Source organism: Bos indicus x Bos taurus, chromosome 4, assembly GCF_003369695.1.
Source record: "Bos indicus x Bos taurus breed Angus x Brahman F1 hybrid chromosome 4, Bos_hybrid_MaternalHap_v2.0, whole genome shotgun sequence".
In the NCBI taxonomy this organism is placed as follows: Eukaryota; Metazoa; Chordata; class Mammalia; order Artiodactyla; family Bovidae; genus Bos; species Bos indicus x Bos taurus.
This window is the reverse complement of record NC_040079.1, coordinates 49,929,569-49,954,403: the sequence shown is the minus strand read 5'-3', so window position 1 is coordinate 49,954,403 and position 24,835 is coordinate 49,929,569. Positions and strand designations below refer to the sequence as shown.

At 46.3% G+C, this 24,835-nt stretch overlaps 1 protein-coding gene across 1 annotated transcript in view; it reads right to left on the bottom strand.

Annotated features, from left to right (window-relative positions):
* The window catches only part of NFE2L3 (nuclear factor, erythroid 2 like 3), a 34,543-nt gene extending 10,629 nt beyond the window's left edge, over positions 1 to 23,914 (bottom strand). Inside the window, exons 1-2 of the mRNA XM_027539360.1 lie at positions 23,026 to 23,914; positions 1,508 to 1,675 (exon numbers count right to left, since the gene is read on the bottom strand). Of these exons, the coding sequence (XP_027395161.1) occupies positions 1,508 to 1,675; positions 23,026 to 23,616 (759 nt within the window). The 5' untranslated portion in view covers positions 23,617 to 23,914. The remainder of the gene's footprint in view (positions 1 to 1,507; positions 1,676 to 23,025) is intronic.
* Between the last annotated feature and the right edge of the window lie 921 nt (positions 23,915 to 24,835).

The window sequence follows — 24,835 nt, the reverse complement described above, 5'->3', positions numbered from 1 at the left end:
TTGACAAAGGAGGTGAGGTGCAGGTTTCCAGGACCAGCAGGTGCTTGAGAGGCCACTTGGAGGTGGAGGTGCATGTGTCCTTGAGAAGGACAGTGAGAGACTCCTAGCTGGAGGGGACTCGGAGGGGTCTCCAAAGAACCTGCAAAATGAAAGTGCCTAACCAACAGAAGTGGTTTTAAATACATTCTGCAGTCCAGGGAAACCAGTTTCAGACTGGCAACAGTAAAGGAACACCTTTTCTGAGCTCTTACCACCCATCACACCCTCAGCTTCAGAGAAGATGGCTGAACAAACAAGGGAGGAAGAACTGGGAAAAGCCAAGAAGCTGGCCACACACCCTTTTCCTCCCCGCCAGGCTTTGAGGTTGCAGCAGGGAGAGGAGTGGGAAAACTACAGACTTGCTGAGAATTTACACTGGTTCTGTCTACCAACTGTTGCACTGGGATGAGCAGAGAGGTTTGGGTCTGATTATTTAGCATAGGGCCTGTCCTAGAGTTCACCCAGCATGCAGGGAAGAACTAGTTCCCTAAAACAGGTTAGAACAGGCTGGAGGGGCGGGGGAGTGGTGAGTGAGCAGAGGGAGCAGAACTGCTTTCAGGCTTCATTCTGTCAATCATGTTATGTTCAGGGTGATGTTAGAAAGTCAAGGCTACAGTGATGATGGGCTGCCTGAGAAGGGCCAAGGCATAGTACTCTACCCTCCATGGGTGTTCAAGGCACAGCCCCAAATTCCACCTGGGGCAGTGCAGGGCTGGGAGCCCTGTCAGGCAAGACCTGCAAGGGTGCCACCTGCCAGGGGAAGTACTAAGTGGTTAAATGTCTGTGGAATGCTCACCTGTCTGGACCACTGCTGAGTAGAACCCAGATTAGGTCCCATGTTAAAGAAGGAAGGAGTTCAGCCTGGCTCCTGGAGTTCACCTTTCTCCACTCTCTCCACTACTCATGAGTGTGGTTATTAGTTGCAAGGAGTCAATGAGGCTATCTGACTCCACCTAGGCCAAAGATGCAAAGTGGGCTCATGGATGCCCAGTGAGCATGGTGCACCAGGAGACTGAGCGAGGGTGTGAGCCCAAGTTCCAACCGGATTGAGAGTGATATCCCTGTAGGGTTCTCTCCTTTCCCAGACCTAGCCAACCTGTCTACTACTTCTGAAAGTGGCTGGTTTTGATTGAGGATTCCTGGGTTCAGGATGCCAGCCATCTCTGGCTGAGATGCCAGAGATGCCGGCATCCTGAACCCAGGAATCCTCAATCAAAACCACAACAAAACCTGCTAGCAGGTTTCTGGACGGGTGTGTGGGTTTAACCAGATATAATGGTCTATGGCTAATTCCTTTGTAAATAAAATAACCACATCCACAATTTTAAAAAATATGTATTTTCATATATCAAATTTACTTCTAGTAAGGCACACATATATAAAATCCATTCTCAACACAAATTGTCAAAAGACATAAAATCTACCTTAAAGCCAAAATAGTATGGTTGGAATATTCTGACATGCTTACCTCACTTCTAGATTCAGTGGTTTTTTCTGCCTCCCAGGCAGGCTTATCTGCTACTTTATTTTCATCTTCATTCTTCTGCTGTAGTGATTTTTCCTTCTGGGTTGATGATCTTTGCTCATTTTCTTCATGCTGGGGACTGTGACTCACACCTCTTAATACCTCATTCTCCTATAAAAAGGACCGACCCCAAAATGTGCTAAGTACAAATCCACATTTCATCAAATAAGTAAAATCTTTAAAACTGTTTTGTACTTACTGCTCAGTGATCAGGAAAACCCACAAGTCGAAAGCTAAGACTGACATTTCATTATTTTGGTATCAAAGAAACATTTTAATTCTGAAACAAAGGTCACTTTTGTGTCCTGTCCTTTTCAAAAACTCACTGTGAGACAGGCTGTTCTGATCTGGATAATGTAAATTATTTGCATTTATAAACCCCCTGACTTCAGGGAGGGTAAAGAGAGTTGACTTCATTTTATACATTTCTGTACTGTTTGAATGTTTTACCATAAACATGTATTTTTTTACAATCAGAAAAAATGTAAATAAATTTTTATTTTGAAAAAAATTTAATGTAAAAGCTTAAACTAACATCTCCATTGATATTTTCAACTATGCTTATTTATACAGATGAGTCCTTCACCTTTAACTTAGGAGACAGATAATTAAAAGGAGACAGATAATTAAAAGGCTAGAGAATTCTTCTGAACATTCAAACAGTTGCCATTTAGCATATAATATATATTCTGATACTTCCAATTATATTAAAAATTCTCTGTATACCGTTTCCCCACTAAGCTCAATCGTGTCCAACTCTGAGTTGTGTTCCACTCCATGAACTGTCGCCTGAGGGAATGTCGCCTACCAGACTCCGGCAAGAATACTGGAGTGGGTTGCCATTTCCTTCTCCAGGCCATCTTCCAGACCCAGGGATCGAACCTGGGTCTCCCGCATTGCAAGCAGACACTTTACCATCTGAGCCACAGGGAAGCCCAACATAACATCAAGGCCTCTTAAATTCTTTCCAAGGATCTGTTTTTAGTTTCTCTCTTCCAGCAACAAAACATACTGGACTAACTCAAGGACAGCATTACTGCCCCCTACTCTAAACCACAGGAATGTTAATCTTTAAAAAGAAAATAAAAGTCAAAGAAATGTAAATACACAGATGCTAAAACAAGGAGAGAAATCAAAGCAAGAGCAAAAGGAAAAGGAGGCTAATGTGCTGATGGCCCACTTGGTTTTACTTGCTTCTCTGTTCTCTGTACCAAATTCTTGACACTGTACATGTTGGTCTTCTTACCTCAATGATCTCTTGTTCACATCCTCCATCACAAGTAGCTCATGTGCTCGAAGACATTGCTTCTGCTACCCTATCCTCTTTTCTGTATCAACAATACTTCCTTGTCTATTGGATAATTCCCATCAGCCTTCCAATACACAGTAACTAACACCTATATCCGTTGAATCATTGAAAAAGAGAGTTCCAGAAAAAAAATCTACTTCTGCTTTATTGACTGTGCCAAAGCCTTTCACTGCGTGGATCACAACAAACTTTGGAAAATTCTGAAAGAGATGGGAATACCAGACCACCTGACCTGCCTCTTGAGAAATCTGTATGCAGGTCAGGAAGCAACAGAATGGGACATGGAACAGCAGACTGGTTCCAAATAGGGAAAGGAGTACATCAAGGCTATATATTGTTACCCTGTTTATTTAACTTATATGCAGAGTACATCATGAGAAATGCTGGGCTGGAAAAAGCACAAGCTGGTATCAAGATTGCCGAGAGAAATATCAATAACCTCAGATACACAGATGACACCACCCTTATGGCAGAAAGTGAAAAAGAACTAAAGAGCCTCTTGATGAAAGTGAAAGAGGAGAGTGAAAAAGCTGGTTTAAAACTCAACATTCAGAAAACTAAGATCATGGCATCTGGTCCCATCACTTCATGGCAAATAGATAGGGAAACAGTGGTAACAGTGGCTGGCTTTACTTTTTGGGGCTCCAAAATCACGGCATATGGTGACTATAGCCATGAAATTAAGGCTCTTGCTCCTTGGAAGAAAAGTTATGACCAACTTAGACAGCATATTAAACAGCAGAGACATTACTTTGCCAACCAAGGTCCATCTAGTCAAAGCTATGGTTTTTCCAGTAGTCATGTATGGATGTGAGAGTTGGACTATGAGGAAGGCTGAGCGCCAAAGAATTGATGCTTTTGAACTGTGGTGTTGGAGAACACTTGAGAGTCCCTTGGACTCCAAGGAGATCCAACCAGTCCATCCTAAAGGAAATCAGTCCTGAATATTCATTGGAGGGACTGATGCTGAAGCTGAAACTCCAATACTTTGGTCACCTGATGTGAAGAACTGACTCATTTGAAAAGACCCTGATGCTGGGAAAGACTGAAGGCAGGAGGAGAAGGGGACAACAGAGGATAAGATGGTTGGATGGCATCACTGACTCAATGGACATGAGTTTGAGTAAACGCTGGGAGTTGGCGATGGGCTGGGAGGCCTGGAGTGCTGCAGTCCATGGGCTTGCAAAGAGTTGGACACGACTGAGCGACTGAATTGAACATGTTATTTTATTTGTTTATTGTCTAATCTGTCCCACTAGAATGCAAGTTTCCTGAGGGCAGGGACTCTGCTTGATTCCTGCTGTATACCCTCTGCCTACACCACAGCCTGGCACACAGCAGACCCTTAATAATAGTTGCTGAACAGATGAACTCCTAGATACAACATCCTAAGAGTTTGTATGCAATTTCTGATGAGTGAGATTCCATAGTCTTGCTCTTTTCTGCAACTGAAACTCTGATTCCCATCTAAATTCAGGGAAGAAGGGAAAAGATAAGACTCGTCATCACTCTTTTAACCTCAATCTTTTGCCAAGAGAAGGTTTCTTTTGTTAAGCCTTCAGTTCAGTTCAGTTGCTCAGTCGTGTCTGACTCTTTGTGACCCCATGAATCGCAGCACGCCAGGCCTCCCTGTCCATCACCAACTCCCGGAGTTTACCCAAACCCACGTCCATTGAGTCGGTGATGCCATCCAGCCATCTCATCCTCTGTCATCCTCTTCTCCTCCTGCCCCCAATCCCTCCCAGCATCAGAGTCTTTTCTAATGAGTCAACTCTTCACATGAGGTGGCCAAAGTACTGGAGTTTCAGCTTTAGCATCAGTCCTTCCAAAGAACACCCAGGACTGATCTCCTTTAGAATGGACTGGATGGATCTCCTTGCAGTCCAAGGGACTCGCAAGAGTCTTCTCCAACACCACAGTTCAAAAGCATCAATTCTTCGGTGCTCAGCTTTCTTCACAGTCCAACTCTCACATCCATACATGACTACTGGAAAAACCATAGCGCTGGCTAGACGGACCTTTATTGGCAAAGTAATGTCTCTGCTTTTTAATATACTCTCTAGGTTGGTCATAACTTTAAGAGAATCTAATTCAAAATTCTAAATTCCTGAGGCAGTTAACTTTGTTTACAAATAAATTTGCTGCTGGTGGGCATAGAAGCTTCTAACCTCTAAATCACAAGATCTATTTTAGAACCATGAAGCAAGGTCTCCTTAGTCTGTAATATCAGAATTAATACAACACATGTAGAGAGACACATAAACTTGCAAACATGAGAATGTTATCTATAACAATACATAAATAAACAATAACAGAGGAAACCAGTGGCTAACACCTAACTAGATCAAGCCCATAAGGAAACTTTCAAAGTGTTTAAGAGTTTGGTAACAAAAGTCTGTAAGATGGCCTGCCTTAAAACTCGGGAGAAGAATGGAAGATAGAGAAATTCTGTATGACCACAAATCACATGGCAAGAAGCAGAAAATAGGTTAAAAATCCTATTATATCATATAATAATGGATCATAACTCAATAAATGTGTTAAATAAAAGGACCGAGTTCATTTCAGTATAAACAAGTAAATGAGGAAAAAGGGAAATATCTCCCTTACAGTAGAATGGAACTAATAAATATAGAAGAATGATGGAGTTAGAAAATCATGAATGAATACTGAAACTAGGGAATAAAAACTTGATGAAAAATAAAAATATTTAAGTAGCCTCAAAGTATCACCCCAGATTACTTTTTAATTACAAAGAGAAAACTAATAACCCTTCAGGAGAAACCTGGCAAACACCATCTAAACCAAGTGGTCAAGTGTTACCCAGCAGCCCGGATGGGGTCACGGGGGTTGGGGGAAGAATGTGTACGTGTATGGCTGAGTGCCTTTGCTGTTCATCTGAAACTATAACAACATTGTTAACTGGCTGCACCCCAACACAAAATAAGTTCAAAAGAAAAATAAACTAGCAATCAAATCTATCATCACAATATGGCAATAAAGCAAGATGCCTCCTCACACAATATGAAGGATACAATACCATTTCTGTGGTGTTCATAATCTCAGTGTAATGAGGAAACATCAGACAAATCAAAATTGGGAGCCACTTTACAAAATAAAGATATTCTTCCAAAATCTAAAGGTCAGGAACTGAAAGAACTTTTCCATATTAAAGGTGATTTAAGAGATTTGACAAGTAAATGCAACATGTGCTCCTGGGTTAGATGCAGACCCAGGAGAAAAAGTAGTTACATAGGATATTACTGGGGCAATAGATAAAATTTGAGTATGGACAATAGATTATAGTCTTAGATTCATGTTAAATTTTCCTGATTCTGTTTAACTGGTTATAGATCATACTAGGAAGTACTATACGTAATGGCTGCAACTCATTCTTAGGTGTTTCAGAATGAAAGAACTGTATGTGTATATAGATATAATTATAAACAGGTAACTCAAATGGGGCCAAATGTAAACAACAGGCAAATCTGAGTAAAGGATATATACTATTCTCACAACTTTTTTTAAAGTTTGAAATTATATCTAACTAAAGTTATCCCCTAAAATTCCTATATGGCAAACTCATTTTGTCCAAGGCAACTACAGAAGGTAGTCTCAAAAAACTATTCTTCCATTATAATTCCTGTTAATTTCTATTTTTTCCCCCAAAGTGTATACAGTCATGTCCATTGCTTTACTAATTATTTTTCACCTCTTCCTTCTCACGATTTAAATTTATTTCATTTTCTTGTCTAATTGCTTTGCTCATGCTTTCAGAATACTGCTCAATAATAATGATGACATCTGATGTAAAAGAAAACACTGTGTCGTCCCTCCATTCTCAATGGTCTGCTACTTCACTTCTGGCAACAGATGTGTGGGCTGTTCATACACCTAGCAGTTCTGGGACACCACCTGCATGTTCTATAACTTAATTCAGTTCTGACACTATCTACCTAGAGGCAGCATCAGATCCCACAGGTTAAAGGCTCAAGTCTCAAAACTGCTCTCTCTCCCTCCAGAGGTCAGTTCCAAATCCAGGTGGTTACCTTGCTTCCCGCCAAGTGCCTATAAATTAAAGGTCCCCATAACCCTCCTCCTCCTCTGGTGTGATTAGTTTGATAGAGTGGCTCACAGATCTCAGGAAAACATTTTACTCACTAGATTACTATTTTATTACAAAAGGACACAACTCAGAAACAAACAGATGCCTAAAAGCAAGGACTGTGGAAAGGTCACAAGCTGCCATGCTCTGCACCACTCTCCCAGCACCTCCATGTGATCACCAACCTGGAAGATCTCCAAAGTCCTCCTTCTGGCTTTTTATGGAGGTATCACTACACAAGCATGGTTGAGCGATCATTGGCTGTTAGTGACTAAACTCAATCTACAGCACCCTCCCTTCCCCAGAGGTGTGGGTGGGTGGGTGGAAGGGTTTAAAGTTCTAATCCTCTCATCATGTGGTTGGTTCCCCTGGCAACCAGCTCCCATCTTTAGGGGGCTCTCCCAAAGCTACCTCATCAACAGAATGAAGGGACTTCCCTGGTGGTCCAGTGGCTAATACTCCACAATCCCAATGCAAGGGGCTCAGGTTCAATCTATGGTCAGGGAACTAGATCCCACATGCTGCAATTAAGACATGACACAGCCAAATAAATATTAAAAAACAAAAAACAACCCCGTAAGTCAGGTGTGGTTAGAAGGGGCATGTTATAAATAAGAAAAACTTCCTTTCACCTTCAGGGCTTAGGAACTATTTCAGGAACTGAGGACTGAGAGACCAAATATTATAACAAAAGATGCTCCCATCGCTCTCATGCTTAGGAAATTCCAAGGTCTTTGGGAGCTCTGCCACATAGGGGTGGGGGTGGGGGCAGATGAGGACTAAACACGTATTACATCACATTATCACACCTGCCATTCTTATTTTTTACTCATAATGTTCCATCAATAAGGGTATCATGCAGCTTTCCTTATTCATTCACTCATTCAATCAATACATATTAAATCCCAAATAGTATACTGGATGCTGGGGATACAATAGTGAAAAAAAGTCTAGACTGCCTCTTCACAGCTTAGATTTGAAGGGAGAGGAAGCCCAAAATACAAGTGAACTAAGAAAATTACTGCAAGTTATGGCAAGTGAAAGAGAAGAAGGGGGGACCCACCTTTAGAAAGACTGGTTAGGGAAGACCTCTCAAGGGAGTGATATTTTAGCAAAGATCTAAAAACAGAAAGAGCTGTGTACAGAGGAGAGCAACCAATACATTCCTGTCACCACAATGGATTTGATTAGTTTCTTAATGATGGATATTTGTCTCCAATCATTTCTTAAAAAATAATTAAAATGTCCTTATGCATACTTCTTTGCACACATGTGTTAAGTAAAATAAATTCCTAGAATGTATGCTCAGTTCAGTTCAGTCACTCAGTCGTGTCTGACTCTTTGCGACCCCATGAATCGCAGCACGCCAGGCCTCCCTGTCTATCACCAACTCCCGGAGTTCACCCAGACTCACGTCCATCGAGTCACTGATGCCATCCAGCCATCTCATCCTCTGTCGTCCCCTTTTCCTCCTGCCCCCAATCCCTCCCAGCATCAGAGTCTTTTCCAATGAGTCAACTCTTCGCATGAGGTGGCCAAAGTACTGGAGTTTCAGCTTTAGCATCAGTCCTTCCAAAGAACACCCAGGACTGATCTCCTTTAGAATGGACTGGTTGGATCTCCTTGCAGTCCAAGGGACTCTCAAGAGTCTTCTCCAACACCACAGTTCAAAAGCATCAATTCTTCGGCACTCAGCTTTCTTCACAGTCCAACTCTCACATCCATACATGACTACTGGAAAAACTATAGCCCTGACTAGACAGACCTTTGTTGGCAAAGTAATGTCTCTGCTTTTGAATATGGTATCTAGGTTGGTCATAACTTTCCTTCCAAGGAGTAAGTGTCTTTTAATTTCTTGGCTGCAATCACCATCTGCAGTGATTTTGGAGCCCCCAAAAATAAAGTCTGACACTGTTTCCACTGTTTCCCCATCTATTTCCCTAGGTCAACACATACATGCATTTTTTTATTTGATGGATTCTACCCAATGGCCTCTGAAAATGTTTGTGGTAATTAACTTACACTCCTACCAGTAAACGTGCCAATGTGATAGATGAAAACTGGCATCTCGCTGTAGTTTTAATTTCTACTTCTCTTATTATGAGTGAAGTTGAACATCTTTCACAAGTTTAAAAGCATTTGTATTTCCTTTTCTGTGAACTCTGTGTGGTCTCTGTCCATTTTTCTTCTGGGGTCTTTTCTACTGGGTTTTCTACTGGGGTCTACTACAGTAGTAGCATTTTTACTCACCTTCTCCCATTCAGTCTCCGATCAATGTATGTATGAAACAAGTTGCGACTATGAAGACAGTAAGGGAAGAGTCCTAGCCAGGAGTAGGGGAGAGACTAGAGACATGACAGAAAGCCTGAGTTCTCCTAAGGATGGAAGCATGCGCAGCAAAAGGGCCAAGACAGGAAAAGTTACAGTTAAAGTAGGAATCTGAGCTACAGTTATTTCTTCTTCCTCTGCAACTACAGAGAAAATCCAAGCATGGAAGTGGGGAGACCAGTTAGGAGGTTACTACAGTAATTAATTGACAGTAGGTAACAGTCTTCCCAGATGGCCTAGTGGTAAAGAATCTGCTGGCCAGTGCAGGAGACATAAGTGACCAGGGTTCGATCCCTGGGTTGGGAAGATTCCCTGGAGGAAGGCATGGCAACCCACTCCGGTATTCTTTCCTGGACAATCCCATGGTCAGAGGAGCCTGGCGGGCTATAGTCCATGGGGTTGCACAGAGTCGGACATGACTGAAGTGACTTTAGTGCGCACGCGTGCACACACACATGCACACAGAAATAAGAGTCTGGAAAAAGGTGGTGGTGACAGAGAAGCGGAAGAATCCATGATACGCTGTGTAAAATGAGACAGGGCTTGTTGATGGACTGGAAATGGGAGATCAAGGAAAGGGAAGAAAATTTAGAATGACTCCTAGATTTCTGGCTTGAATAAAGATGGTGGATAGTTACAAACAGAACCATTAAAAAGGGAAACTGAGGGGTCTTCCATTTTGGAAATGTCAAGTTTGAGACGTAAAAAGTCAAGCAGAAACATCTATTACATTACTGAGATGAGAATCTGGAATTTAGAGCAAAGGTCTGAACTGAAAGTAAAAACTGGAAACACATCAACATAAACACACACACAGGAACTAACAAGATTCCAACAAGCGAGCACAAAGCTAGAAGGGGCTCAGGACAGGGTCCTGCAGAACTGAAACATTCAGAGGTCAAGCAGAAAAGCTGGTGAGAAAAGACTGAAGACAAGAAATGAGTTGCAGGGGAAGACAGAATAGCAGTGTCTCAGAATCCAAAACTGTTTCAATAAGAATGGAGTGGTTGATTGTGTTGAATGCTGCTTGGAGGTTGCGCACAGTAAGGACAGAAAAGTATCCAATGGATTTGGCAATAAGAAAGCAGTGTGTGGGTGGCCTTCGAAAAACTTAAGGTAGAAGCCCAGTGATACGGTGTTGAAGAGTAAATGGGAGATAACAAATTGGGAACAGTATACAGACCATTCTTTCAAGAATTTTGGCTATGAAGTGACTGGGGAAGTGGGTCAGAGCAATATTTTAAAGATGAGATGCTGGAATATGTTTGTAAGGCAATGACTGAGGAGAAAGGATAACATTCAGAAAGCTATAGATAAAGACTCCAAAGGACAAATGGCAGGACTGAGTTTGAAAGAAAGAAAAATAAAGCCTTCATTTCAGGATAAGGAGTAGAAAGTGGATACAAGACTGTATCTGAGGATTTGGTAGTATGAAGCTCTATCCTTATTTTTGAAGGGCATTTTTAAAAGTAGAAATGGATATTGAATACTTAGGTGTTTCAAAAATATCCACAAATTATATATAACACTCTTTTCTTCTTCTTCAAGAAGATTAACCCCCCTACTGAGTTGGGGCCAAACTTAATGAGTTGTTTTTAACAAAAGGAGTATTATTATGTGGGCGTAATGGTTCAGCCCCGTGGCTTCCTCTTTGCTCTCCCTCGGATCACTCGTACTGGTGAAAGCGAGCACTCACGTTGCAAGGACATTCAAGCTTTCTTTCTACAGAGAGGCCTTGGCCTTTCCAACTCTACTTGGAGTAGAGTTGCGGCCTCCTGACCACAGCTGTCAGTGGTCCACCTTGGAACTGGATCTCTCAGCTCCAGTTCAGCCTTCGGATAAATGCACTCCAATCACCATCTTCACTACAATCTCTTGAAACCAGGAAGGAGAACCACCCAGCTAAGCCACTCCAGAATTTCTAGCTCACATAATAAATAGGATAATAAATGTGGTATTAAGTCATTAAGTTTTGGAATAATCTCCTCTGCAGCAATAGATAACTAATACATCCATTTTAAAAAATGCTTTATGCACCTATATTTCTGTATGACTTGCTAACATTTTATTTAATGTTTTGCAGGAATATGCATAAAAGTAATTCCTGGATTCTTTCTCTCTTTTTTTTTTTTTTTTTGTATCATTGTCATGCTAGTTTTGAAGAAAAAAGAATTGGGAAGCTTTATGGAACATCAGAACTCCTCACTGGAAAGTGTGAAAGAATTCTCCTTGACCTGGGAGCAAAGAGCCTCCAGCTGGGCCTTTACAGAATGCCTCGCCTACCTAGGGCCCCCTCACCTAAGGTGACACTGTTCCTGGGGCACCTACATCTCAGGACTGAACAGAGAGAGCACAAAGGCCTGGCAACCTCACCCATCATGGGACAACTGTGAAGGGTCACTTAAGCCCCAGAGCTCCTGGCACTGCCCTGCTCCAGTTTGACTCCTGCTTTTGTCCAAATTTGCTTTCTTGTATTCCCTTCCACAGCTGTAAACTGGAAATGTACTCCCTTAGAAACATCCTGCCCACTCAACTTGGGCTCAGAGAGAGTCCTCTTCCCAGGGACCGATTTGTGACAGTTAAGCAATTCTATCTTGGGGTGGGGTGGGGTGGAGACACCACGAACACAAGACGAGGAGAGGGAGGTCCAATATTATTTCTATTTAGAAAGTGAAAAAGGGCTATTGCACTTGTATACTCTGCACAGTCTACAAGGTCCCATAAAAGCCTCCTGGCTAGGAAGACTCATGTCCAAAAACAGCTGAGTAAGAGAGGCCACTCCTAATCCTACCAGCTGTGACCTTGGGCCACTCTGACTCTCAGTCTCCTTGTCTGTGACATGAAGGGTAACAGTTCTAATTCATATTTTAAGGAAGTGGTTGAGGAAAAGCACTTTATACATTTTAAGATCCTATCAAACATCAGTACTTTCTACTGCTTTTTGATTCTGAAGAGTTGTAATTAATGACTAACTTCTGACAACTCAATTAGAACCCCAAGAGAAAGCGACCCCAGCCCCTAGTAGCCAGTAATTACTATCTCTTTGCTTTCTTCTTTTCCTGTTTTCCTCAACTCAATGACAAGGAGCTGAAACAGACAGTACAAGTGTTTTACAAGCACTGTTGTATATACTGGTGATTCATGGTCCATGCTCTTAAAGAATGGGTAAGCAAAACCCATCATTAAGTTACTTTTTATTTGTGTGTAGGTAGGTGATTTTTACTCTCAGGCTGGGACTCAATTTAAAAAAAAAAAAAAGAAGAAAGTTTCCATGCTCACCACAGGAAGCCATCGTAAACTTGTGAGCTGGGGTGCTCACCACCACCCAGGGACTTGCACTGAACTGGCAGCTGGTGAAAGGCAGGCCCTCCCGCCACAGCCCTGACTGCTGGGAGCCTAGCCACCCCATCCTCTGCATGGATCCAGACCTTCTCAGTTTGGGCCCCTTAGTTAAAACTGGGTTCTTCTGTCTCAAAAATCCCATGGCCTGTAGGTTTCTCCTATGACATGCCTTCTATTCTATGTAAAATTACAATTATATGGGTCTTTTCTTTCCTACTGGGCTGTAAATAATTTTTTTAAATGTTTATTTTATACTCGAGTTTAGTTGATTAACAATGTTGTCTTAGTTTCAGGTGGCAGTAAGACATATACATGTATCTCCCTGGGTCGGGAAGATGCCCTGGAGAAGGGCATGACAACCCACTCCAGTATTCTTGCCTCGAGAATCCGATGGACAGAAAGCCTGGAGGGCTACACAGTCTGGAGGGTTGCAGAGGGTTAGACATGACTGAGCAACTAACACTTTCCCTTTTTCTATACATGTATCTATTCATTCTCAGATTCTTTTCCCATTTAGGTTATTACAGAATATTGAGCAACTAAACAACGTCCTTGTGCTATATACGGTAGGTCCTTGTTGGTTATCTGTTTCAACTACAGCAGTGTGAACGTATCAATCCCCATTCCTAACCACCCCTCTCCCACATCCTTCCCTGCTGGTACCGAGGGCTGTATCCTTCTGACACCTGTCCTCCAGCTGTTAACTCATCTTTGCTACCACAGATGAGTTAGGGAGCAGAGCTGAGCCTCAAAGGAAGGTTTTCAGAGACAACGAAGGATAGTGGAGAGGGGAGAAAGAAGCAAAGCTGGACTCTTCTCTTTGCTGAGTCTTAGAAGTTCTGGTATCTGGCAGCATGATTTCTGACTCGGTACTTACTATCCTGTGCTGAGACCGGAAGAGGACGATGGAGAGTTCGACGCTGAAAACACTCTTTGTGAACAGTTCCGGCTGGCTTCACTGGCTAGGCCTTTCATTTAGTGATCTGGGGGAGGAGAGACTAAGACCTGGTGTGACCTTCAGGGTTGGAAGAACCTTCAGAGACAAAGAACAGTGTGGGGCCTACGAGAAGGATGATATCAGAGGGAGAGGGATGAAGGCCAGAGAATTCTGAGGCCCTGGCTCTAGGCTGGAGGCAAGCTGGAGTCATCAGGTCTAGAGAGAAACGAGGAGCCAGATAAAGAGAGACTGTGTCCTGTCTAGCCTGGGTGGTTTGCTGCAGCAGTTTATAATAATTATAGCTCACACTGATTGAGCACTCACTCTGGGCCAGGCACCACAATCATGATCTCACTGAAGTTGCCTGGCATCCCAGGTACTGCTCTTTTCTCCTCTTACAAAGGGGGAAACTGAGGCACAGGGAGGTTAAGCAACTTGCTGTTGAGTCACTGACCTGGTAAGTGACTTAACAGGGTGTGGCTGCAGGCGTTTTTACTTGACAGCCTGCTCATGGACACTGTCCTGGTTCTTATTTGCCCCCCCAGGTCCCCATGTGTTCCCCCAGAAACTGAGCCCTGCACACTCTGGGGCTCCCAGCAGGATTCACTGGTGGGAGGGTACAGGAGGAGGCTGGAGAGGGTGATGGGGGAAACAGGAGAGGCCTGGACATTTCTCCCCCTACCCGGGGCTCCGCCTTTCACTGGTAGTCATTGGGTGTCCCAACACCCCTGTCTGCTGCTGTGAGAAGTCATTCGCTGAAGGCTCTTCATTTCCTCTTCTGTAGGACGAAGGGTGCCTTCTTCCTACCGGAAAGCCAACTGCACCACCACCCACGATGGCTCCCACTTGTTTCACACAGATAAGAACTGCAGACATGGGAAGAGTTCGCTCCGTACGAATAAAACAAGTCCGTCTCTGAATATCAAGCAGAACAGCTGGCTACAGCGCATGGCACTGATCTTATTTGGATTGCAAGTCCAACAAACCAACTGTGAAAAAATTTATCATGACATAACTGGGGTTAAATACGAACTAGACCTTCAGTGGTAACAAATTTTTGCTGATTTTTTTTTAGGTGTGGTCTTGGCATTGTGTTGATGTTTAGAAGGGTCCTTTAGGGATATATACCCTAAAATATTTATAGAAGATTTTCTGAGTTGATGAACGTAGTGGGAAGAACAGGAAAGGAACAAATCCAGGCTTTTTTCTCCTCTTGACTGTCTCTCTGCAAAGAGCTGGCACAAGAATCACAAGAAATGATGTCTGGAATTTGTTTCAAACTAATGGGGGGAGGGACATGGGGAGTGACAGATGAGCCAAGACTGGCCCTGCGCTGGTGATTGTTATGCTGGTGACAGGGATGGGGGACAGGACTCCATTATCCAATCTCCATTCTCTCCATTTGCTATTATGTGCTGGAAACTGCTCACCCTAAAATGTGCTATAGACTAAACTCACTTCTGAAGGCTCCTAGAGGAAGCAGCTAAAAAAATTGGCAAGCATCCTCCACGAGGCTGAAACTAAGCCATTCAGTGTGACAGCCCACCAGGAGAAGCTGGGTATGAAGACAGCCAGTGTTTCCAAACAGGAGACTCAACACCTGGGACACAAGGGCAGGCTGAACTCCAACCTGCAGGCTTTGATTTTAAAAGGAGCTGCTTCTCCCACAAGTAATCCCCATGTGTAGGCTGAGAGCCTGGGAGAGGGGAGGGCAGAGGGGAGTGGGAGAGGGGGAGCAGAGGGACCAGGAGAGGGCAGGGCAGAGCAGAGGGGAGGGGGGGAGGGGGAGCAGGACAGATTCATGTAATGCTACATTACTCCAGCAGGCAGGACAGGCCAAGTGGCCTTCAACATGCATGATGTTTTTGTATTTTCTTCACACTGGAAAATTTCAAACACACAAAATAAACAGAATACAATATAGCAAGCCCTCCATGAACCCATCATCCAGTTTCAAAAATTATCAACAATCTTCTGCTATTCCTTTTTGGTTTTGTTTTTTGGCTACACCCTGAGGTATGGGATCTTAATTCCCAACCAGGGATTGAGACCACGAAGAGACTGGGGATCGAACCCAAGCCCCCTGCATTGGAAGCGCGGTCTTAACCACTGGGCCACCAGGCAAGTCCCTTACCTGTTGTTCTTACATCACTAATCCCACCACCCTTCCCCTCCACACTACTCAATCACTCTCTCATAGTTTTTAGGTAGGGTATACCTGGCCAGAACTGTATAAACCTTAACTGCACAATTCTGACAAATGCAGGCACTCATTTAACTTGTACCTCAACTGTGAAAGAGAATATTTAAAGTTCTCAGACACTCCCAGAAAGTTCTCATATTTGTACCCTAGCTTCACCTATTCTAGAACTTAAGCATGAGTTAATTTTGAACTGTATGTATTTGCAAGTTAGTTCTGCATTCATTATTAGTTATTTTTGCAAGTTAGTTCCTCATCCCCAGCAAGGAACTAGACAGGTCAGGCTTTAACTTTAAAACAACATCTGGCAAACCAGGGCTCTAGCCCAGGTCCTGCTGCTCAAGCAGGTAACTTTGGCTCAGTCTACGAGCTCTTTTGGGCTTTAAATTCAGAAGGATAGTTTTCAACCAGGCACCGTCCCCCGCCCACCCGCCTCTGCCCTCCATTTCTACATTGCTGGGCATCAAAAAGTCCTGAGGCAGTAACACCATGGCTAAGATCAACATAGGGTGGCAGAAGAATCATGTGGAAGTCTGAGAAACTGCAGACCCATCCCAAGCCCCATCTGAGAGGCTCTGATTCAGCCAGTCTCAGGTGGGCCCTGAAATTTACATTGTATCAAACAACCGGGTAATTTGACACAGTCACTGGGATGAGAAACCCAGCTCTAAAGTAAGGCTAAGCAGCTCTTTTTCCAGATGAGCCTTAAGGGTTCTGCCTCCTCAACAAGCCCAAGGCCTCCTGCAAGACCTCGTGGTCATCTGCCATTTCCTCCATATGTCAGGGGTTTCCTGGGAGTTCGACATTCCCCAGCTCTGGAGCAATGACAGCAAATCACTCGCTGAATATCTATTACTATGCCAAAACCTGCACTAGCCCTTTAACATAGAGTATGATTTAATGCTGAAGGAACTTTCCCAGAAAGAAGTTAATATTCACCTTTTACAATTTGGACACCAAGCCTCATGGAGGTTGCCCAGGAAGAGATGGAGCTGGGATGGGGTGATGACTGGTTTTACATGTCAGTGTGGCCAGACTACAGGACTCAGAATTCCATCAGATGCTAACCTAGTGTTGCTGTGAAGGTACTGAGGTACTGTGCAGATGTGGGTAACAGTGGCCCCCAACCAGGTGACTGAGTAAAAGAGAGTGTCTTTGATAATCCAAGTGGGCCTCATCCAATCAACTGAAAGTCTTTCAGGGCAAAATGGAACAAAACTAAGGTCTCCCTGGGGAAGAAATTTTGCCTCCAACCTGCATCAGGAAACATGGGTTTGATCCCTTGGTTGGGAAGATCGCCTGGAGGAGGACATAGTAACCCACTCCAGTATTCTTGCCTGAAGATCCCATGGACAGAGGAGCCTGGTGGGCTACAGTCCATGGGGTCACAAAGAGTTGGTCATGACTGGAGCTACTTAGCACACATGCATGTACGCATGCACGCACACACACACACACACACGCACATACACACTCTGACTGTTCTCTGGAGAACCCTGGCTAATGCCAGGGAATCCAGTTGCACCCAATCACAGAAGGCCATGCCTTCCTTGCCTCTACAACACTGACCATGGTCTGCCAACCACCACCTGCAACTCAACCAAAAACCACCCAGGTATGTACTGGAGCCTCAGCCTGCTTCAGCTGCCCAGAAGTGTATTTGAATATCACTGTACATCTTTAATTAGATTTTGAGAACAAACTATTCATATCGAAAGGCTACCACAAATGTGAGAAGCTTGTTTTTGTTTCAATTTTTTAGTGGGTGGGGGGCGGCATAGTCTACCTCAGCACTTAAGAACAGTAACCTGTCTATTCTGGGCAAGATCATACTTTAAGCAATCCTGAGTTTCACCTCCTGATTAATTATATGCCAACCTGAAAGTCTGCTTTCCACTGCCCCATCCACTCAAATCGGCATTAAGCGATCAGATAGCCCATCAGGATTTCGTATATTTCGTATATTTGCAGTTGGAACTCTGGCCTGGAAGGTCTCAAGACACGTGAGCTCTCAGCACCCGAGAAGCTCTGCAGAGTCAACGTGGAGGATGAATGAGGAGCTCAACACAGGCTGATTGAACGGGCTTCTGCTCCTAATCCTGTCCCTGGGTGCCACTTGCACATTAGAGTGAAGACCCAGTTTCCACACTTAAGGCGCTGCAGTTCAAAGTAGAGAACACAAGTCCCATAGAAGAAATGTCACAAAATGCAGTAGGGCACAAAGGAAAGAACAGGAAATGCTTGAGGTAATAGTGGAGAGGAGTGAGAACTTAACAGTAAAAGACTTGAAAGAAATGAAAGGACACATTCTGGGCAAAGGTAACCGAGTCAAAGGCAGGAAAGAACCGGCTATTTGGGGAAGAGGAAGGGAGAAAGTCAAAGTAGCCAAGTAGGCTACAGGTGTGGGCCAGCTGGAGAGATGAACTCAGAACAGGGAGCTGCATCAGATGGGGAGCCTTGAACAACAAAATAGCAAACTGGTAGGCAATGAGGACCCCCGGGGGGCTTCCCAGATGAAAACGGGAAAGAACAAGGCATGCTCTGGAGACCTGTATGTGGCAACAAAGCACAGAGGGATAAGTTAGGAAGGGGCACTGGAGCGCCTCCTGCCCCCGCTGAGTTAACAGCAGCTGCTAACATGGAGGGCTTACCAAGTGCCAATCCCAAAGAACGCGTGTGATCTCTTTAATCCTCCTGAAGGGACTCTTACCAACCCATTTCACAGATAAGGGAACCAAGGCACAGGGAGGTTAACAAGTGTGCTTCGGATCATATTACCAGTCAGCAGTGAAGCTCCAGGGCCAGCACACTGACCACGAGAGCAGCCTGCCTGAGTCTGCCCATAGGGCAGGCCTGGGCCCTGCGCTCCAATTCTGAGTGAAGCCGAGAAGTAGGGCAAGCGAGGGGAGACTCAGACACTGGAGGGATGATGTCTCTGTAACCTACCACTTTAGGTCAAAGGCTGACTGGAAGAAGTCTGGGGTTCCTTGGGGTTGTGGCACAACAAGCCAGCCAAAAACCAGCTTTGCTCAAGAACTTATACCAAGTCCTGCTGCAAATGGTCCCACATGTAGTCCAGCTGCTTCTAGACACCGTGGACTTTCAACAACTGGTACCTAGTTGGTAAGCAAGTGGAACACCCCCAAGAGTTCCCAGAAAGGGGAGATGGTGACAGCATAACAGATTGAACTGAGTCCCTCAAAATTGATGTGTTCAAAGTCATAACCCTCAGTACCCCAGAATGTGGCCTTATTTGGAAACTGAGCCATTGCTGATGTAATTGGTTAGGATGAGAAGGTGGGCCCCTAATCCTATATGACTGGTGTCCTATAAAGAGGGAAATCTGGCTACAGGCATGCGTACAGGGACAGTGCCATGTGAAGAAGGCAGAGACTGGGCTGATGCAGTAAAAAGCAAGGGCCGTCGAAGACTGCCAGCAAATGACCAGAAACCAGGAGCGAGGCCTGGAAACTCCCAGAACCTCTCCCTCACAACTTTCAGCCTCACCATCACAGCCTGGAACCTCAGAACTGCTGAGACCCTCTCTCCACCTTTTTCCCTCCAGAACTGTGAGACAGTACATTTCTGTTAAGTCGCCTGGTTCAAGTTACTGTGTCGCAGCAGCCCTAGGACACTAATAGGCTTCCCAGGTGGCTCAGTGGCAAAGAATCCCTCTGCCAATGCAGGAGACACAGGCTCAATCCCTGGGTCAGGAAGATCCCCTGAAGGAGGAAATGGCAACCTACTCCAGTATTCTAGGAAATCCCATGGACATAGGAGCCTGGCGGGCTACAGTCCATAGGGCAGCAAAGAGTCGGACACGACTGAGCAACTAAACAGCAACAACATGAATACAGTGACCCATGCTCTTCTTTCCCATGAGAAGATCATAGGTGCATCTTCACTGCATATTTTAGTAAGTAAAAAGTCTACTGTGAAACGTCGTACTGCAATGCATATCATTACACAAAAGACTATTTCTGTATCATGGTTGTAAGTTGAAAACAGGCAAGTGTTTGAAATTTCATCTATCTCCAACTGCCCAGGCATCAGGGACTATCTTTGATTTTGAAACAAAAACCAACTTTCACTTTAACAATCACTTTAACAACCTGCTTTCTCTTCCCTTTATATACTCTTAGAAGCAAATATTGACTGTATCAGATTCTTCCTGTGACCTCAAGAAACCAACTCCAAAGGTCAGAGGTCCTGCTGGACCCCTCACCGGGCAGAAGGTCCCCATCTGTCCCACGGCATGAAACCACATCAAGATGACCACAAGCCCTCTCAATTGTAAAGTGGCAACAGCTCTCTGAAACACGGCTGCTGGCTGTTAAGTAGGCACCCCATCTTCAAATATGCTCACACATTCAATTCCACAACTACCGTTGATTTCTTTGTTTAACCAGTACATGACTTTGAAGAACATGTGCCTTATAAGTTGTGAGAGAATGGTTGTGGTCAGGAAGGGAAGCTTGTCTGCCCTGGGGAATTCCACATTCTGTTTGCAACTAATGATTAGCCTCACTAAGAAATGAAACCAAAACTGTACTTCTTTTGATACTTGGAAAATCCCCTACTCCAAAATATCTTTGCACATGTACAAAAATTATGGAAAGTTATACTATAAAACCAGAATCTCCTACAACTCAAATGTAAGCCATCAGAATTATCTGTAACAAACTTAGATGTTCTTATGTCACAGCACTCCCTCTCTTTGAAGTTAACCTTGAGCATTTAAGACGGGACAGGCACAGTTCTAAGCCTATTCCATGGTATGAATCGTTTAATTCTCACAACAACCCCCTGCAGTAGGCACCTATATTATTCCTATTGTGCAGGTGAGAATAAAGCACAGATAAATTCAGAAATGGCCCAAGGTTACAGAGCAATGCATGGTGTAACTGGGATCCCAAACCAGGCAGTCTGGCTCCAACCCACCCCACCTCCTTAACAGACAACCAATCAAGCTAGACACAGAGACAAACAAGACAAAATGTTGAGTGGGGACCGGTTAAGGAGGGTGTGTTGAGGATGGGGGCAAAAGAAGAAAACAATCATATCCCAGGCACTAGGCTGGCACTTCACACATGCTTTTCCCACTTAATGGGCACGGCACCCGAGGGAAGCATTACTCTCCCACTCAACAGATGAGACACTGAGGCCTGGAGGGAGTAAGGCAGTCCATATGAGGGCACATTATTATGTGATGCCCCCACACCCAGGTTTGCTGATCGCAAAAACCAGAGCTGTTTTGTTTTTTCTGCCCATTTTCTCCAGAGTCATGGTTTCCAAGTCTAACCTCGGCATTACTGATGGTACAATTTGCTTCTTAAAGTCAATCCAGCAGTGGAGAGCAGTGGTGCTGCGGTCAGGAATGGGGGTAATGCCCATTCCGCTGCACGCTTGCACACAAAAGTGCAGTGGAGATGCTTAATGTGCCAGCCTGGGAGTCAGGGGGGCTCAGAGTCTAGATCCACTTCTAGTACTAATTAACTGTGCTGGTTTAGCCAAGCCCCTCAACCTCACTGGATCTCTATTTTCCAAGTATGAATTGGATATGAGGATGCCTGGCCCGTGGACCTCACAAGGGGCATGTAAAAGGTGTTATCAATACAGGTGAACTGGCTGTGAAAACTGTAAGGTGCTCAACAGCTAATTATCACCAGAATGAACAAAACCAGGTCATCCCAGCAGCGACCACAGTCCTGCAGGTCCGCACATGTCAGCTGGAGGAGGTGATACCAGGAGAATGGCCTGGGGTGAACCTCACCCTCTTCCTTAGGAAATCTGGGCTCAGGGCATCCAAGGTCTGGCTCTGCCTAGGTCCCCAGAGCTTTCCCCCATGGCAGCCTTGCTGGTCTAAAGAGATATCTACCAGGAGAGCCTGGGCGGGGGAGTGAAGTCCTTGAAGAGTAGCCTCCTGTGCCTCCAGGTCCTCGCACACTTCGGAGGCCGGTTGGCACTGAGCGGTGATGGGGGCAGGGTGCCATCTGGGACAGCATCCAACACTGGGTTTCATCCCTGGGTGGCACGGAATCGGGAAGGGGAGCGGCACAGAACGCTCCACCCCTGAACTGGGAGAGATTCAGGTGAGACCACCCCCCAGGGTGGAGGCTGGAGCAGCGAGCAGAAAAGACCTACCCACCCCTACCCTCCGTTTGTTCGGAGCCCACCGAGACTCCCCCACCCCCATCCCATTAGTTCCGGCCCCAGGAAGAGGCAGGGATCGGATACGTTTAACACTGAATCACCCGGCACTTGGACACAATGACCCCTCTAGGAGAGGGCGGAGAAGCTCGTCTGGCAACTGCCTACACAAACAGGGCAATTCTGAAGAGCAGCAAACAAACCAGTCTGGCCCCATTTTGCATAAGATTGCACTCCACAAAAACAACGTCCAGGGAACTCTTGCGGATCAATACCAATTGCTAACACTGAGGTTTGGACCAATTACAGAGATCCCTTTGGAGGAACTTTGGATAAGGCGATTTTTTGGAAATTGCTATCCTGTGTCTGTAGACACCAACTCGCCGTTGGGAGCACCAGACACTTCAGTCAATAGATTCTGGTGAACTTTGTTTTAAAAGGAAGTTAAACTGAAAGGTTTGAACCTACGAACCAAAGGAAACTTGTTAGTCACTAGATGACTGTCAGGGTACCCGTGTTCTTTATGCTAAGGGGTTACACAAGTTCTGGGGGGAGGTGGATTGTTAGGTGTGGAGAATCGTTAGGTAAGAGCAGACCGGTCTGTCTGCGGGCCTCGGAGTGGACACTGACCATAGCCCCTCATTCCAGAGAAGCATCTAAAAACGAACTGCAATGGGTTCATATCCGAAGGAGGTGAGCGCGTTGGGCTGAGAGCGCAGTTAAGAGAAACGTGTATCCTCCGGGAGCCCAAGGCCGCCTTCGGTTCCGGAAAAAGATATGTCATTTTACACGAGGTACTAAACGAAGATAGTGGGCCAGAAAATTTCCAGCATACCGTCCTCCCTCATAAGCTAGCTGATGACTTCACCCACTTGGTTCCCAAAAGCCTAAGAGCCATAGCGACAGCACTAAGCCTTCTTCGGTCGAATTCACAAAAAGGAGAGGCTCACAGTTATCCTCAAACCTGCAAACCCCACCTGCCCGGGGGCGACGGGTGGAGGTGCGCAGGCGTGCCGCCCCACCCGCCCGCCATAACCAGGGCTCCCGGCCAGGTCCCCCAGCACCAGCTCGCGTCCCGCTCTCCTGTTACCTCGCTCGCGTGTCCGTCGGCGTCCGACACTTGAGCCGTCCGTTCCGCGGGTGCCTTCTCCTCCTCCTCCCCGGCGGCCAACGGGCTACTCTGAACCGCTCGCGGACCCCCGCCGCCACCCGGCGCAGCCTGGCTAACGCCTTCCACGCCGGCACCCACTCCCCCGGCAGACGAGGCGGCTGCGGCGCCGAGCAACGCGTGCGCCCCGTCGGCGTCGCCTGCAGCCACGCTGTGCACCAGCCATGCGTCCACTCGGATACTGGGGATAAAGGGGACCCCCAGCGCGCGCACCTCCCGGAGCAGTCGGCCCTCTGGCGGCGCCGCGGGGTCCCGCTCCCAGCACTTGGGGTGCAGCAGTTCGGCGCGCCCCCACCCTCCCGAGGCCGGGAAAGGACTGAGCGCGGAGATGTGGCTCGTCTGGCCGTTCCGGAGCAGCAGCTCATCTCCAAGCAGAGTGCGCGGCGGGAACAGCAGGTAGAGGTCGAGGTCTAGGTCTAGGTCCAGGTCCAGGCGGAGCTCCGCCAAGCTCAGCAGGATGGTGAGGTGAAAAAGGCTGCCGCCGTCCGACCACCACGGCTTCAAGTACTTCATCCCCCGCCGCGCGCCCGAGGACGCTCCAGCGGGCGCCCGCGGATCCCTAGGGGCGCTCAGGCCGCGGCTCTGGCACGTGCTGGCCCCGCGCGCCGCCAGCACCTGTCCGGAAGAGACAGAGCGGCGAAACAATGGACCTGGGCGCGCAGCGGCCGTCGCGGGCCCCCGGAGGAGGGTACAAAGGCGGTTCCACCGCAGCCGGCCGGGTACCTGCGGCTGCGAAGTGGCGGAGGAGGAGCCACCTACGGCCAGAGCTCGTCCTCTGGGGCTGCCTCGCAGCCCCGAGCGGCAGCCAGACTCCGCCCCGGGCCGCGGGCGCCACCGCCCGGGACACGCCCACGGCCGCCCCGGGCCGGCGCCCGTGGGAGGGGCCCGCGCGGGGCGGGGCGGGGCCCCCGCGCTCAAAGGCTCTTTATTCCGGGGGAACGCAAAGCTTCCTGGGAGTAGAAGTAGTTCTGGGCGCGAAGTGGCTTTCAACCCTGTGGTGGTCGGCTGGGCGATTGTGGCTGAAACCGCGGGATGGGAGTAGGGGGTCCGGGGTAAAGGTGGGGAGGAAGGGACAGGATGTATAGACTGAGGTGGGGGTGGGGGTCGGGAAGTCGAGGCACTGGGCGGCATGCAGAGGGCTTCCACCCACGTGAGAACACTGAGCTGGCACAGTAGGTTCAGATCCCAGCGCCACTACCAGTCGTGTGACCTTGAAAAGTTACTTCTCTGTGGCTCAGTTTTCTTATCTGTAAATGGGGATAAAACTACCTGTTAAATAGGATGTGGGGAGATCAGAGGCAATGTATTGTAAAGCCGAGAGTTTGACATATAGATTACAAAGCTGCCATAAGGATCAAACAGAACTGTTATCTGTTCCCTCTCGCTTCCCCCGGCTTGCCCTGCCAAAGGCTAGGCCTTCCCTCACCATCTCCTTTGCTCCTTTAATGAGATAAGAGCGCTAGTGCTCCATCGTTACCCTGTATGCATCCAAATCCCCCCTCTACTGCTTACTAGCGTGGACCTTGGACAAATCGGTCACTCTCAGTACCTGTTTCCTCACTGTGAAGTGGGACTAATGAGAGCACCCCTTCGGGACACCTGTTGTGACCCCCTAAATGAGGTGTGTATACCACCAACCACAGCACTGGGTAGATAGGAAGTGGCCTCTGAGTGTTACCCATCATTTGTATTACCCATCCTCCAAGGCTTAACCCAAAGATACATCCTTTGA